The sequence below is a fragment of the Enoplosus armatus genome, chromosome 15 (genome assembly GCF_043641665.1).
Source record: "Enoplosus armatus isolate fEnoArm2 chromosome 15, fEnoArm2.hap1, whole genome shotgun sequence".
In the NCBI taxonomy this organism is placed as follows: domain Eukaryota; kingdom Metazoa; phylum Chordata; class Actinopteri; order Centrarchiformes; family Enoplosidae; genus Enoplosus; species Enoplosus armatus.
Window position 1 is genome coordinate 2443108 of NC_092194.1, and position 15422 is coordinate 2458529.

At 44.6% G+C, this 15422-nt stretch overlaps 1 protein-coding gene across 3 annotated transcripts; it reads left to right on the top strand.

Moving 5' to 3' along the window:
* Window positions 1-3305: 3305 nt before the first annotated feature.
* On the top strand, window positions 3306-14560 carry dglucy (D-glutamate cyclase). 3 transcript variants are annotated; one of them, XM_070920526.1, is made up of 15 exons: window positions 3306-3417; window positions 5056-5138; window positions 7096-7249; window positions 7780-7866; window positions 8493-8646; window positions 8953-9103; window positions 9217-9339; window positions 9441-9674; window positions 10786-10903; window positions 11318-11460; window positions 11559-11658; window positions 11989-12137; window positions 12266-12385; window positions 12913-13073; window positions 13247-14560. In XM_070920526.1, the coding sequence occupies exons 2-15, from the start codon at window positions 5063-5065 to the stop codon at window positions 13421-13423; spliced, it is 1947 nt and encodes a 648-aa protein (XP_070776627.1). In that variant the 5' UTR covers window positions 3306-3417; window positions 5056-5062; the 3' UTR covers window positions 13424-14560. The 3 variants fall into 3 exon arrangements, with proteins under 3 accessions (XP_070776627.1, XP_070776630.1, XP_070776628.1); XM_070920529.1 differs by lacking the exon at window positions 3306-3417 and adding an exon at window positions 3843-3913; XM_070920527.1 differs by lacking the exon at window positions 3306-3417 and adding an exon at window positions 4423-4465.
* Window positions 14561-15422: the final 862 nt, after the last annotated feature.

Consider the following 15422-nt stretch of genomic DNA (forward strand, 5'->3'; position numbering starts at 1 on the left):
TCTTGTGACTGCTTTGATTCACTTCCTGTAGGGACAAAACACATACTTGTTTCTCTTGGAGATGTACGCAAACTACAACCTATTTCAATGGGACCTCTCTCCTATTTATGGCATTTTATTCAGGTGGGTGGTGAAGACCTGCAGCCCTATTTCTGGCCTCAACATATTCTTTAATATTTTTTTTAAATGAAGGTCATTTTTTAAGAGAAGGTTCCCGAGGGTGTTGGGCTGTAATTATCGCTTTGATAACTTACTGAGTAAGTACTTCCTGGGTAGTTTCAAGCATGGATTAAAAAGATAAGGGGGTATAAGTGTAAACTACAGTATAGTATAGTGCCCTACCCTTTAACACTGACTTGTATTTGTTTATATGCTGATTTATGTAATATATTACCTTACACTGCATTGCATTATATGATATGACAGTATACGTGGCATGTCGCTTCGGGATTATTCAGAAGAAAGCTGATGTATTTACTCAAACATGATAAGGACATCACGCTGGCACTACCTTTTGTTTCAGAGATGTAATGTTAGCCTCATCATAGGGTAACCAAGTGTGTCAGAATGACAACTATAAACATAGTAAATACTTCTAAAGTGGGCAGTGCATCCATGCAAAACAGAACATTCCCCTAACCCCCTGCATTTATCAAAGCATTGGAGGTCGGGGGGGGGGGGTTTCTCTGCTTTGTCACATGTTTGGCATTAGCATGTGAAAGCAAATAAGATTCAGTCATCACGCTCATGGATGACAATGTATTTATTTAACGTTTGCCAGTGTAGGCTAATTTCCAGGAGGCACCCTATTAGCATACACCCAGATACAACAGATTTGCCCATTCTGCATATTCAATTTCATTCAACAGTCCCCCGATTGTCATTTCATGTTTGGCAGTCTTTCATTCCACATTCCCATGGTTCCATTCTATTTTCTCAGTAGTAACTTCCCGAGCGGCATGTCATAATATGATCATGTTGCATCATGTACACTTCATTTACAAAGTGAACAGTTGCGTGGGGGAGGGACATTTGGGCGCAATACAACCCTGATCAAAGACGCTTTGGTGGCCACGTGGGATGTTGGTATAAAAACTAGTAGAATCGATACACGGATGAAACCGATCATTTTGGGGGGGAAAAAGTAGTTCATAGTTTCGGGGGGTTTCTTGGGATGTCAATGCAAGCGTACCTGAGTACCTGGAAGAAGGCCTGCCTGTTTAACCGAGTGAGGCATGTCCTGTTTGACACAGTCACACTAACCAGCTCACAGTGTGTTCTGCCAGGGCCCGTCCTCCATTAGTATTTACCTCTCACCTCTCTCCCTCCCTCCCTGCAAACCCAGTCCGGGACTGGGCCACGATTCAAGCCTGTGGTTGATTTGGTTGTTGTTTTTTTTTCTTCCCCCTATTGGTAGTTGTAGTAGTAACGTAGATTCCTAGAATTCTGGAGCAACACAGGTTAAAGATCAGCCGCCTGTCACGCCACACAGCATCGGTGTCAGAGGGAGTCGTCATCGATGCCATCAAAAAAAAAAACTGCACTAGGTTCTTGTCTCATATTAAGACCACATAGTACGAGACAGAAGGAATCGTTTCATTTTATGCCTTGCATGTTATAAGTAGGGTACTGTCGCATGCTTCACAAACTCCCAGACGAGGCTTCTCATGTCTGCTTTAGTTGTACATTAAAGGACCTGGCTGTGATTAAATGTAAACAAAAGGGGGCAGCCCCGCCGCCAAAAGCCAAAGCACTGGAGTGGAAATCGATCGTATATATCGATCCAAGTCATGCTCATTTGTGCTGCCTGAATCAATATGTTGTTTTTTTTCTCTCGAGTTCAAGAATTACTGTGCTGACAGGAGACCCCCCCCCCCCCCCCCCGTCTCTCTCTGTCCAGGATCTACTCCCATGCCAGATACATCTGTGTTTGTCTCACTCCATGGACACTTTGAGACAGAAAGAACTTAAATTAGGTCGGACACATCCTCGCAACCACTAATTTTGGTCCGTATCCTACACAAACTACTGATTCCGACCTATTTACTGTTTTCATCACACAAGAACTAAATTGCTGACACTGTGCACGCCTTTGTCTCACATTTGGGAGCTTTACTACTTGCACCCCTCAGCCTACCCACCCATCCATCCACTTTATGTACCCACAAAATCCAAAAAAGTCTGCCTCAATCAAATCAGTTCATATAAAAGGGCCGCAAGTGCGCTGTCGTAGTGTTAAAGCACTCAACACTTTGTCGGGGTTGACAGTTCATTCTTACTCTTTAGTCGTGTGACAGACCTCGATAAGCCTGAAACCTGAGCGGATGCAAGAAACCTGAACCTGAGACTGGAGAAGGTCTTCACACTGTGGAAGACGTTATGCCTGGTCCTGGTACCTGAAGTCTTAACACCATACAGCCTATCAGGGTTTTTCCTGGTTCGGAATGGGCCTTTGCCTCTGTCCTCTCCCCGTACCTATTTACTCCATACGCCTCGGACTTCAGCTACAACTTCTAGCCATGCCACCTCCAGAAGATTTCCGACGGCTCTGCCATTGCGAGGTGCATCAGTGGTCAACAAGAGGAGGAACACAGAGGCCTTGTGGATGACTTTGTTGGGCGGTGCAGATTAAACCATCTGCAGGACGGAGCCTCCTTTGACCCCTGCATCCATCCGGGGGGGGGGGGGGGGGGGGGGCGTCAAGGTGGTTCACTCCTATAAATACCTACGGCCAGCGCTATCAGATAATAATAAAAAATGCACTTTCACAATCCGTGTCATGACTTGCACGACAGTGATGTTTTAGAAATTTGTTTTGGGCGATCAGAAGGAATTCATCGGGGGAATAATGACACCTTGGCAGGAAATCTGGAATAACGACACTAAGGGATTATTAGATTATTCTAAAAGTCTGTCAGAGTGAGAAAATGGGATTATGTTTTCTAGGTTAAGATTTGGACACACTCTGCACACCATGAAAAAGACAGATACATGTGAGACTGTTGAGCGTGTGCTGATAGGCTGTAGGAAGTCCAAAGAGAGAGAGAGAGAGACTGAAGGGCAGGGCTTTATTTGAATATTTAAATGAAACAGGTCTGATATCCACAATATAACCTCTTTACGAAGAGCTTTCTCTTTTTATTTGCTTTCTTTGTTTGTTTTTGTGATGTCTAAATCGTGCTGTTATACGATCCGGTACAGTGGGTGGCGGCATAATGTCGGTTTGTAGTCAACCAACCAGTAAAATCGAAGAAGAAGAAGAAGAAGAAGAAGAAGAAGAAGAAGAAGAAGAAGAAGAAAGAAGAAAAAGAAGAAGAAGAAGTGTGTAACCATTCGCCTGTCTTGGCAGTGACAGGTCTATGAACCGCCCACGGATTCTAAACTTTCCCTCACGATATTGAAATAACACTTTGTAAGGTAAGACAGGCTAAAGCGGTAAATATGAAAGAGTTATAAGCCAGCGAGTCACGGTGGTTCTATAGCTAACAAAGCTGCGCAGTGAGTTTGTTAGCTAGCGCTAGCGATGGTGCTCGTAACGTTACATTCGCAACTTTCCCAAGGGACACTTGCAATAACGCTGTAAGGTGAGACAGGTGTTTCGGTTTAGGGAGTGACCCCCGTCAACTGGCGACTTTCAGCCGAATGCGTCTGTTGTCGTCGTAGTTACGACGGCTGTTGAAAGCAACTCCTGTCGCCAGCAAGTTCCGCAACAACAAGCAACTTCCAAAATGCGGACGGAGTGTCGGTATGAGACACGTTTCCTCCAACAAGACTCGGTGTGTTTTGATGGGAAAAACTAAAAAAAAAAAAAAAAAATCTCGACTTCTCGGCAACAACTGACGCATTCGACTGAAAGTTAACCGGGTCACTCGTTCAGCCGCAACACCGGATATGAAACGGACCAATGGATGAAGTAGGTAACTTACTGGCTGTGGCGGGTGACCGTTGAGGTCAGTCGGCTGCGGTCAAGTGACGCATTTCAGCAACTATTTCTCACATTTTATATGCCAAATAAAATGTTACTACATTATACTACACACATTATATATTAAATACGTCTTGTTTGTTGTCTTGTTGAATGTGAGACGCCACCAAGGAAGTACTAATATGATACGTTGCCGTAATAGGTTTGCTGAGTGGATTAGACTACGACCATATAATATCTGAACGTTACTATACACCTCAAAGGTTAAAGGTTAAAGGGTTTGCTGGAAGTTACAGTTCGGAATGTCCTTGATTGTTTGCATCTAACATTTGATGCCATCCTACTGCTCAGTGTGGCAGAAAATACAAGGGAAAGTCACCTCCAGAGACAGTGAAATGACAGTTTCCCCCACATTTGAACTCTCGTAAACATTTTTTTCCTTAGCAGGTTTGCTGAAGATCCCCAAAGGAAACCTGCTCAAGGGTGTCCCCTGACTACGACCACATGAAAGCCAGAGCAAGCTTGCCTCCACTGTCAATAGTCAGTAGTTCCTTCGTATTTAAACTCTCAAAAATAGCCTTTTAAGGAAGATCCTTTAGATAAAGCCCTAGTTTAGGGATTTTACGGTTGTATAATGACGTGGGAGGGAAATTCAGATGAATATCTCTCCAGAACTCTTCAGTAGATTGACTTCAAAGCATATATAGTAACAAGCAAAGTGGCTCTGAACAAGAATCCAGTGCATTTTTCAGCAAACCTCATAATGAAACGTTGTTATGAAAATTCAAACATGAGGGGATTGGCATGTGTTAGAGGGCATTTTGACTTTGGAGGTGACTTTACCTTGTATGTAGACACATTTAAAACGTTTCTTACTAGGAACCTATATTTCAGGAAGCCCACAGGTGACATTTTAGACATTAGGACGTTTTGTGAAATGTGAGACTTCACCGCAGTTTTAAAAACTCTTTACAATTCCATTTTGGCCACTGGAGCAGTTTGCATGAGAAAAGATACTGAAAAAGACCAATTTCAGATTTTATCTCTCTTGTCTGTCTCTGTCTCTGTCTCTGTGTGTGTGTGTGTGTGTGTGTGTGTGTGTGTGTGTGTGTGGGTGGGTGGATTTTCAGGTGAAGCATGCTGGCTGCAGTCAAAGCCGCCAGACGTTCCCTCAGATACTTCAGCAGTATCTCTAACTCTGCAATGGGCTCAGGTAAAAAGAAAGACAGGTTTGTTATTTATCCAAAATCCAATAGCTTGTTTTTGCCCAAACTTTGTTTTTATCCTCAGCACTTGTAAGTATAGTTTTTAATGGCGTGTCCTCTGTTTCCGCTGTTCTTAACAGTCTATTTACATTGTCTGTAGCGTTAATGATGCTTTGTTGTAACTCGGCTTTATTGTTTTATTTCGAAGATTGATACATTGTACCCTGTATGATTTTATATGTGACCAATAAAGTTGTCCCACTGTGTCTCCACCACACCTCGTTGCTCTCGGACATGTTTTTATAAGTTTCATTTCATTACAAAAGTACAGGAGACTTGAGATTTATACTCCTGTTTCATCTGTATCTAAATGCAAGTATACAGTACATGTAATGTGCTGTCCATTTGCAAACAGCAAAGACGTGTGGCGTGGGTTGCTGTGGTAACACAAACATGGCACGCAGTGTAAAGCCGACAGAGGAGTATTACAATCATAAACTGTATGTTTGAGTCAGATGAGCCCAAAATACTACACGGTGAGTATCAAATATAGAAATAAAGGTGATAAGATGTAAGTAAAGTTAACAGTTATGTGGTTACAAAAGTTTCCTGTACCTGTCAAAACTATTTTCATAAACAGGAAGGTTGGAGGTAGTTGAAAAAGCCAGACCCAATCTCTCTCTACTTTCAAGTTTTTTTTTTCTTTTCTTTTCTATAGACAGAAGAGATTCTTTCATCTCTACTGATATTCCTCTCCGTTAACAGTTCTGTATCCCTCTTCGCGTCCTTTTCCAAAGATGAACCAAATCCAAGTCATCCTCACTTGAACATTAACCCAAGTGGGACAAGTATGAGTACACCAGAGTCTTCGACCAGTTTGTCCGTAGAAAGGAAGGAAGCGGTCGCAGTAGTAGTTACGGAAGTGTGCGTGTTCTGCGATGGAGCAGTGGAATAACTTAAGTTCCCTGAGTCCTGTTGAGTTGAGGCTGTTGATCAGGCAGGAAGATCCCAGAATAAGAACCACGACTGGATTAGCTGACGGTAAGAACCAGTGTATCATCAAATCGAACTACAGGCCTAGCTATGGTTGTACCAAGCAGAATCACAAACTTCAGATCGAGCAATTTGGTTCTTTTTAGCCAGTCAGTTAGAGGAAAGTCGACTTCTCAGTGAACCATACCAGCTTTTTGGAGAGAAAAAAGAAACAATTTTAGCTCATATTTTAGGTGTTAGATATTACATGACATGTCAAAAGTGATGTTACGTTTATTGATAGCAGCCGCGTAGTTGTCCAGTTGTGTTTTGAAGGTGCCGCCAAGACTAACTCGCAGAATTCATTACCTACACCTGAGCAAATTTACCAGCAGCAGTTGTTGTAGCCAGTGAAATCAGTCAGATATTAAAAAACGGGGCTCTTGCGGTTTGAAAATGTTGATTTCTGATATAAAAACGATGAATCATTGTTTTTTTTTAAGTATGAAGCAAGAGAGACGTAACGGATTCGTACTCTTCTGTCTCAATGAAGACCTGAACTTGTCAGGTTTCCTCCAATTGATTCTAGTAGAATAACAGATAGATGCGGTACTTGTCCTTTGTAACTCAGTGTTCTTTTGCTTCTGATGTGACTATAGCGCATGGGAAAACCTGTTCAGCCAACTATCCAATGGCAATCGTGCACCTATTCTAGGTCGGCCATGCTCAGTGTATGTGTCCTGATGTCTGATGAAGACACAGCAGTGTCAAAACGTCGATCTGTTAATCTGTGTGTTCCAGTACCCCCCCCCCTTTTTTTTTTTCCCCTTCCAATTGCAAATGAAGAAATAGAAAGACTTGCCGTGTCCTCTGAGGACTAGAGAGGCTTTTGAAGAAATGGGAAATGGACTCTCGAACCAGAGCGAATTATGTTCTCTGCGTCTATTATTACAATGCATGAAATGTGTGTATGTGTGTGTGTTTGTGTGTCAGGATTCCAGCAGGCCAATGTCGTTATCCTGCCCAAACATCTGGCCAATGACTTTGAAGCGCTGTGCCGCAGAAACCCCGCTCCCTTGCCGCTCCTTTATCGCAGCCAATCAGGAGAGACTTCCTGTCCGTCTCTTGCTAAACATGCTGACATAAGGTAGAACACACACACACACACACACTGAGCAAGTATCCCACACACATTTTGTGTTTGTATTTCTTCTCCTCTTCGTCCTCCAGTATGAAGAATCCAACATGTCAAAGTCTCCTTGAGTTAGTTCAAGAAGTCTTCAGGTGAACGTAGTCCTGTTCGTTCCTCCTTCATTCATTGGAATGTGAATGAGTCACCCCTGCACAAACAGCAGATTTCTCATTAACTCACTTTTGGTTGATGTGTGTGACTGTACTTTACAACTGTAACTGAACTTTACACAGCCTTTCATGCTACCGAGCCACCCAAAGCAGCGTGGAGAAGGTCACATACTGCTGCAAATATGACTCTCGTTTCTCACCTCAGTTATTTAATGATGGCACTTTTTTTTCCATACATCCAACTAAATGAAATGAAATATTGCATGGAAAGTTATGGGCAAAAAGTTATTTTGTGGGCATTATAGGATCCCTTGCATTTGTCCTTCCACCTCACGTCCCAACGTGACGCGTGTTTGTGTCTTTCTGTGTCTTCAGGACAGATATTTCTCAGTACTGTGTGTACGAAGAGGGTCTCCCGGTGAAGACAGTCTCCAGCCTGCAGAGTTATGGCTCTCAGCCAAGGTATTTGAACACAGACGGACGGAGTTCGAATGCGCACGGGAGACTGTGACGTTGGAGGGCTTAACTCGATGGAAAAAACGAGACGTATGCTCATAGACGTCTGTTATATTTATACCTGCGTAAACTCAGGTCTCCCAGGCAGATAACTGACAGCAGCAAAATAACGTCACGCCTAGTCATGACGAGGTCCAAATCTTATACTTGAGAATGAGAGCTTGTTCACATTTATGATTCAGTTCATAATTGAGCAAACCACCCAAGAGAGCATCGGAGGAATCCTGGAGCGTACAGTATGCGTGTACAGTAACATGCTTTGGTATGGTATTGGCACGGTTATTGAAATGAGTTTTGGGGATACATGTTAGCTACAAAACTGTACACTCTGCACAGACGGGGGCAGGATCTGAGATTTAAGTAGGCCAAGTGCCTTATGTCTGCTCAGGTTAATCTGGCCATGCCAGTAGGCCTGTGAGAAGAACTGAATATACTTAAAATTAGGTTAAGTATAGTGTCACGTATTTTATATTTTGTACATCTACAAAACAAGATTTTATGTAAGAAAATCGTCGTCATCAACACCTCGACTTCGGCTCTTGTGACCTCCTCTTTTTTCATTGTGCTCCCAGGACTGCATCGGAGCAGCAGGCCGTGCGCCGCGGCCCCTGGACGGACATGGTGTGTTTCTACATGGGCTGCAGTTTTGGCTTTGAGGGCAGGCTAAAGAAAGCCGGAGTGCCCGTCAGGAACGTGGAGCAGGGCACAAATGTCAGCATGTATAGGGTATGGCACAAGTTCCTGTACGTGTAGCAAACGTGCATTTGCAAAGAAAAGAAAAAAGACGGGATGTACTGTAGCTGCAGGTAGCCAGGGATGGGTTTCTATATTATGCCTCAAGATGGTCTTAACATGTCTTGTTTTGTCTGACCAACAGTCCAAAACCAAAAGATATTCCGTTTGCGATCGTATGAAAAGGAGATAAGCTAGGCCCAGTGAATATTTGGATTTTTTTTTTAATTTTTTACCTGAAACTGTGTGTTTGTGTGTGTGTGTGTGTGTGTGTGTGTGTGTGTGTGTGTGTGTGTGTAGACTGCAATTCCCTGTATTCCTGCAGGAGAGTTCAGCTGCCCTCTAGTGGTCACCATGCGTGCCGTCCCAGCTGCCATGCTGGACGCTGCAGTGGAGGTTACTCACCTCAACCCGCTAGCTCATGGAGCTCCTGTACACATAGGAGACCCAGGTACACACACACACACACACACACACACACACACACACACACACACATATGCTCTACACAGGACAATAAACTTGATTTACCAGCGTATAACTTGGCATTACTTGTGTGTGTAGCTCTCCTAGGCATACAGGATCTGTCCAGACCAGACTATGGGGAGCGAGTAGAGCTGCAGCCTGGTGATGTCACAGTGTTCTGGGCCTGTGGAGTGACTGCCATAGAAGCAATACTCAGCAGCAGTGAGCAATATGATTGGCTGATTCTGTATTCACTCCAGAACCTTCTCAACGACTTCATAGTCCCTAAGAAGTGATCATGCATTCACACTGTCTCTTCCCAGAGCCTTCTTTGGCCTTCAGTCACTCACCGGGCTGCATGTTCCTGACCGACATCCCAGACTCCTCCCCCATACCTCCACCTGCCGACAGCGCAGACCCCCCCCGCGCGGATCCCGATCTTGAACTGATCCCCCTCTGCTTTCTGGTGTCCCACAGTCCCTTGTTGTACAGTTTGGCGTCCCAGAGGGCCGTGGCCAAAATCCGACAGCTGGAGACGATTATCGGAGAGGACCCAGGTAAACACGCGCAAAGAGTCACCTTATTTCAGTTCTTAAATTCAGTGAGTGGTGCCGGAGCTTTACATAATTGGACTTGTTTTTTCAGAAGCAGAATAATAGGCTGCGACCTACACTTTCTTTTTAGCCAAGCTAGTGGTGGGGCTCTAGGGATGGCCGTTTCGCTCAGTCCAGCACTTTGTTCCAGACTAAAATATCTCAAAAACCATTGGATGGATTCTCATGACATTCTGTGCAGACATTAGCAATCCCCAGAGGATGAAGCCTACTGCTTTTGGTGTCAGGTCCCCATTTGTGGTTTTCAGTGAAATACCTCGACCACTACTGTACGGATTACAAAGGAATTTGAAACAGACATTCCTGTTCCCCTCAAGATGAATTGCTATCACTTTGGTGACCCTCAAAACTTCTTGATTTGTCCGATACTGTTGAGATTTTGACCAGACGCCGTCAGCCTCCGCTGCATTTTGTGTTATGTGCTGATGAGCACGTCAGCATTGTCATTGTGAGCGTGTTAGCATGTTGACCTCACAGAGCCACCATGGCCACTATAACAAAGCTGGTGTGTTTGATTACACTATGTAATTATAGAAGAATGTGAACGAGAAGACCGTTATTAAGATTAAGATTAAGATTAAGATAGACTTTATTAATCCCACAGCAGGGAAAGTCACAGCTGCAAAGACAGAAAGGTGCAGAAACACACAGCAGACATTATTACTCCAGGCAGTAGCTAAACAAGTGCACATTTGTCAGTATTTATACTGCAGTTGTGGCAGTAACACTGTGATAACTTCATTTTGATTGATCTAACCCTAACTCACTTACAGAGCTGCTGCGTTTGCAGTCCTCCTCTGTGGCCTTAGCGCGTAGCATGAAGTGCATAAGCAGCAAGCCTCGCTCATATAAACGACAGCACAAAGCACCAGTGTGCACGTTATCAACATAGTGTGCTTGTGCTCAGCTATGGAGGAGTTTCTCTCCCCCAAAAGGTGTTCGATAACTCTCTGCGGTCATCAGCAGAAATGGCGGGACGCTGGAGAGTTGTGCTGGAGGTGTGTGTGTGTGTGTGTGTGTGTGTGTGTGAGAGTTTGTCACTTTCTGTCACCAGGTCAACGGGGGATCAGAGCTTTATTTGTTCAGGACGAACTTCTGCGCTCCTGCCTGGCGCTCTCCCACGCGTCCTCTGTTGCCATAACAACCGGCTTCCCCACACACTACATGCATAGGTACCTCCACATATACACCTGACACACAGGTATGTCTGCACGCTGTCGTGCAGTGGCTCTCTCACTCTTATCTTAGATGTACTCTCTCAACACATTATCCTGTTCCCCATTTATTTATTCACGAGCCTGCAGCTCCACTTACACTGCTGAAACACTTTGTTACATGGTTAATAATTCAGTGTGTGACTTGTTTGGTGCCATGGTACCGTTTTGTATCACGCCCATAGAGCATAACTTCTCTTAACTCTAGCCAAAGGTGAGAAGGGGGGGGGGGGGGGGGGGGGACATCCTCCAGGAAGCAGCGTCGCACAGGACTTTGAGATCGGCTCAGCACCTTTTAAAAAAAAAAAAAAAAACAAAAAAAAAAAAACATGGACTGCAAAATGTCGATTGTTATCTGTGTTTCCCCTTTAGTCCCCCTGACGAGACTGACGGCCCACCCGGAGCCATTGCCATGGCAACCATGCTGCTGTCGCTGGGAAAACAGGTGACGATGTTGACGGACAGGAGAGCCTTGGAGATGAACCGGGACATCATCGATGAAGCTGTGAGGACAGGTGGGGAAGAAGGCTTGATCCACGTCCGTGAGACCTGAAAAGAAACGCACCCTTATCCACCCTTTTGCTGTTTATTAACGCTGTAGTTGCACCCTCAGGTGTGCTGAAAACTGCCATCCCATTGGTCACCTTTGAAGACAGCGGCCCAGACTCTGCACTGCACTTCCTGTGCCACCACGGAGACCCCAGCAAGCCCAGGTCAGCTGACCTGTCTCATGGGTTTGCAGTAAGGATGAGGACAGAATACAGGACCTTTTAGCCCTATTATAAAAAAAACAAAAAACGATTATTACTACATCGTAACTGATTTTCTAAATTACTCTGGATTGGGTCGAATTTGTGTCCTTGTTATAGATCTTAGTTAGTGATGTACGCTGACTTAAACTAGACTTAAACATATGCTCATCTTCTTGGTAGTTTTGATTTTGTATTGGTTAAGTTAGTCTTTTAGTGGTCTGTGCACCTGTACAAAGAAATGCATGAGTGTTGAGTGGCGCAGCGTGTCTCCCAGTAATGTTTTCACACCAGGTACGACCACCTCGTGGCGATAGAGCGCAGCGGACGTGCCAGCGACGGAAACTACTACAACATGAGAGGAATAAACATCAAACATCTGGTGGACCCTATTGATAACCTGTTTATTGCCGCCAAGGACATACCAGGAATTGGCACTACAGGTAGGTAACACATTACATTTTGCGGCCTTCATATAAATGACCTTTTTAAGGGGTTTAAGGAAGCAATAATTGATCAACCACGTTATGGATTTATACGGCCTGTCAAACATGAATGTCACTGTGTGTAGGAATCGGCGATGGTGGTAATGAGTTGGGGATGGGTAAACTGAGGGAAAAGGTGGAGACCCTGATGCCCAAAGGGAGCCTCATAGCCTGTGATGTTGCTGCTGACTACGCCATCACCGCTGGTATGAACCATTATACTAGTTGTGCAAAGTAGGTCTGCAGGTATGGATACACGCTAAGTGCACCGTGAAATCTCCACGCAGAATGCAGGAGTATAACTGAACAACACAGAAGTGAGACTGGCAGTGACTGGCCTCAGGGAAGTGACACATTCAGCTGTGTGATGCATTCCTGGAAAATCAGCACACACACACACACACACACACACACACACACACACACAGTGGGAGCAAGAAAGCAGTGTGACCATTCAAGTCCTTAACTGACCCGAGTTCATCTATGGAGGGCGTCATTTCACCCCACCCAAACCATTGGCAATGTCCGGACTTCTGTCATCAAAGGGAGCATTTTCTTGCTTTATTATTAAAAGATAATTCAGGTTTAGACTCATGAAGGCTACAGTACATGTTATATAATATTAGCCTGAGAAAGCAGGAAAATTCTATATATATAGTATAACTTTGGAGTTAGAATTTTATTGGTTTATCCACGTCCTCCCACTCTCACCCCTCGTCCCTCCCTCCCGCAGGGGTGTCTAACTGGGGAGGATACGCTGTGGCCTGTGGGCTTTACCTGCTCCACACCTGCCCCTCCCACCAGCGGTACCTAAAGAAAGGACTGGGACTGGAAGACGCAACCCCCCGTGAACTGCTCCAGGACTGGACTGCTAACCTGCCATCTGTGGACAAGGTGACGGACACAATCACAATCCCTCACACACACACACACACACACACACACACACACACACACACACACACACACACACCTTTCTGAATCTTCTCCTGAATACATACCGCCTTTGGAATCGAAACGAAGCATCTCTGCCATTTACACACACATTCTCCCTCTTTCTCCCCCAGGAGGAGTCAGTCCTTTCCACTCTGGTGCGCTTCGGGATAAGAAGCGGGAAGACTGGTAACCTGGCCATGGAGGTGGACGGCTTGACCTTTCACCCCACCCACTCGGACATCATCACCAGACTACTGGAAGTCACGCTCGGCTCCGCCACTCCCAACCCTCGGTCAACCCGTCAGTAGTGTTTTTGAAGGGAATTGTCGACCTGTGAGGTGAACGCCCCCCTTCAGCTGTGAGCGCTCATGGAGCTCAGAGCCTTGAGAGTGTAGCACCAGTCAGAGAGACACACACACACACACACACATACACACTAACAATCAATGTGCCAATGTGGTAAAACTGTGTTTCCCCTCTATTCAGATTGCAGAAAGGAAGTGAGAGAGAGAGAATGAAAGGAGGGCTGTGTGTGTGTGTGTGTGTGTGTGTGTGTGTGTGTGTGTGTGTGTGTGTGTGTGTGTGTGTGTGTGTGTGTGTGTGTGTGTGTGTGTGTGTGTGTGTGTGTGAGATGCTGCCTTGGTTACCTTTCAGCCCTCTTCCTTAACTACCAGTGATAAAAGCCAAGTAGACTTAGAGGTAAAACCAGCCTCAGCCCAAGTTGTCTATCACCACTTTAAGGAACATGAGGCGAGGGAGCGTAGACACCACCCACCCCCCCACCCCCCCAGCATAGTCTAGGCAAATATGATTAAAGATATTCAAAAGTGCTCCTTTTTTGTGTGTGTGTGTAAAAGAGGGAAGACAGGAGAGACAAAGGTGGAATCAGAGAATTGCTCCATCTAAACATTTGCCTTTATTATGCACAATGTAGAATTTTGCATCCAGTTTTAGTGTGACTTTGCACTGTGATCGTATATGCGATCATTTGTTTGCATGTTTAAATGGCAATATTAAGATCCTGGTGACGCTGAAGTGAGAGAAAGGTGTAAGCTGATATTGGGAACGCCTAATAATTGTTTTAAATTAGGCGTTCCCAATATCAGGTTTATGAAAAAAGGTTTATGAGCAGTAACATATTCACTGTTTGTCGTGTTTGCTTTAATGTCTGTAATTGATGTGATTCAGTGTGGCGGACGGTTCAAATGTTCATACAATATATGCAGCCTTCGCCCTGCGGAACGGCATGTATGTCTGTAAGTGTGAGAAACGGAGCTAAGGTATTAGCATGCAGCTAACGGCTAACGCTCGCGGCCGCCTTTCGAAGGGTTTCTCCCGAATGCAGTCAAAACACACCGTAACAATGTTGGGGCATATTTTGCGATACACGAATGATGTGGAGGTCCTTCTGGGATGCAGAAATAAATAGATGAACTGAACACGGATCTGCTTCACGAGTTGGATCACCTCTTAAAATGCATGTTATTATTATTATTATGTGACCTTGTGACCTTCGGGTGCATAAATCAGACAGTGGGGCTTGTGCATGCAAAAGCGAGAGAGAGCAACACACTTCTGTTCTTCCTTACAGTACTTTATATCGTGTGTTAGTTTGTTTTTTTAAATACTGGGACTTGTGTGATCAGAATCAGCTGTATTGGTGCACATAACGCACGCAAGGAATTCGACAGCGGTTCTTTTCATTGCGCAGAAATAGACACGACAGCTGAGAACGGGGACAACACAGCTCAACAAATAAAGGCAAAGTAGACAGGCGCCCTGCAAAGATCACCTGTCCATGACAGCACCACAACACAGATGGTGTGTGTGAAGCTTTTATTGGTCCTTGATAATTGTACCTCATAGAAGACATGCCACATTTAATTACACTGTGACTGTGATGTCACAATTGAAGATTGTGACGCAGCAATGTGTCACTGTGACGCAGCAATGTGTCACTGTGACGCAGCAATGTGTCACAGTGACGCAACAATGTGTTACTGTGACAAAGTGTCATTGTTATGTCACAATGGATCACTGTGATGCATCAATGGTCCATTGTAATATAACCATGGATCAATGTAATGCAATAACATTGTGTCATTGTGATGTTCAAATGTGTCGTTTTGATGCATCAATGGTCCAATGTGATACCACAATGTCTGATTGTGATGTCACAATGTTTCATTGTGATGCAACAATCTATCATTTTGATACATCAATGTGTCGCGCGCACACTGGAGGGACCCCAGTGCAGGACACGGACAGAGTTGTATTTGGATAAGGTGAGGTTTTATTATTAAATGG

What these genes read in the sequence shown, in the direction of transcription:
- dglucy (XM_070920526.1), top strand. Translation starts at nt 5,063, where the DNA reads ATGCTGGCTGCAGTCAAAGCCGCCAGACGTTCCCTCAGATACTTCAGC. An exon ending in TAACTCTGCAATGGGCTCAG is followed by an intron (nt 5,139 to 7,095) that starts GTAAAAAGAAAG and finishes TTTGTGTGTCAG; the next exon opens with GATTCCAGCAGGCCAATGTC. An exon ending in CCCACACACTACATGCATAG is followed by an intron (nt 10,904 to 11,317) that starts GTACCTCCACAT and finishes TTTCCCCTTTAG; the next exon opens with TCCCCCTGACGAGACTGACG.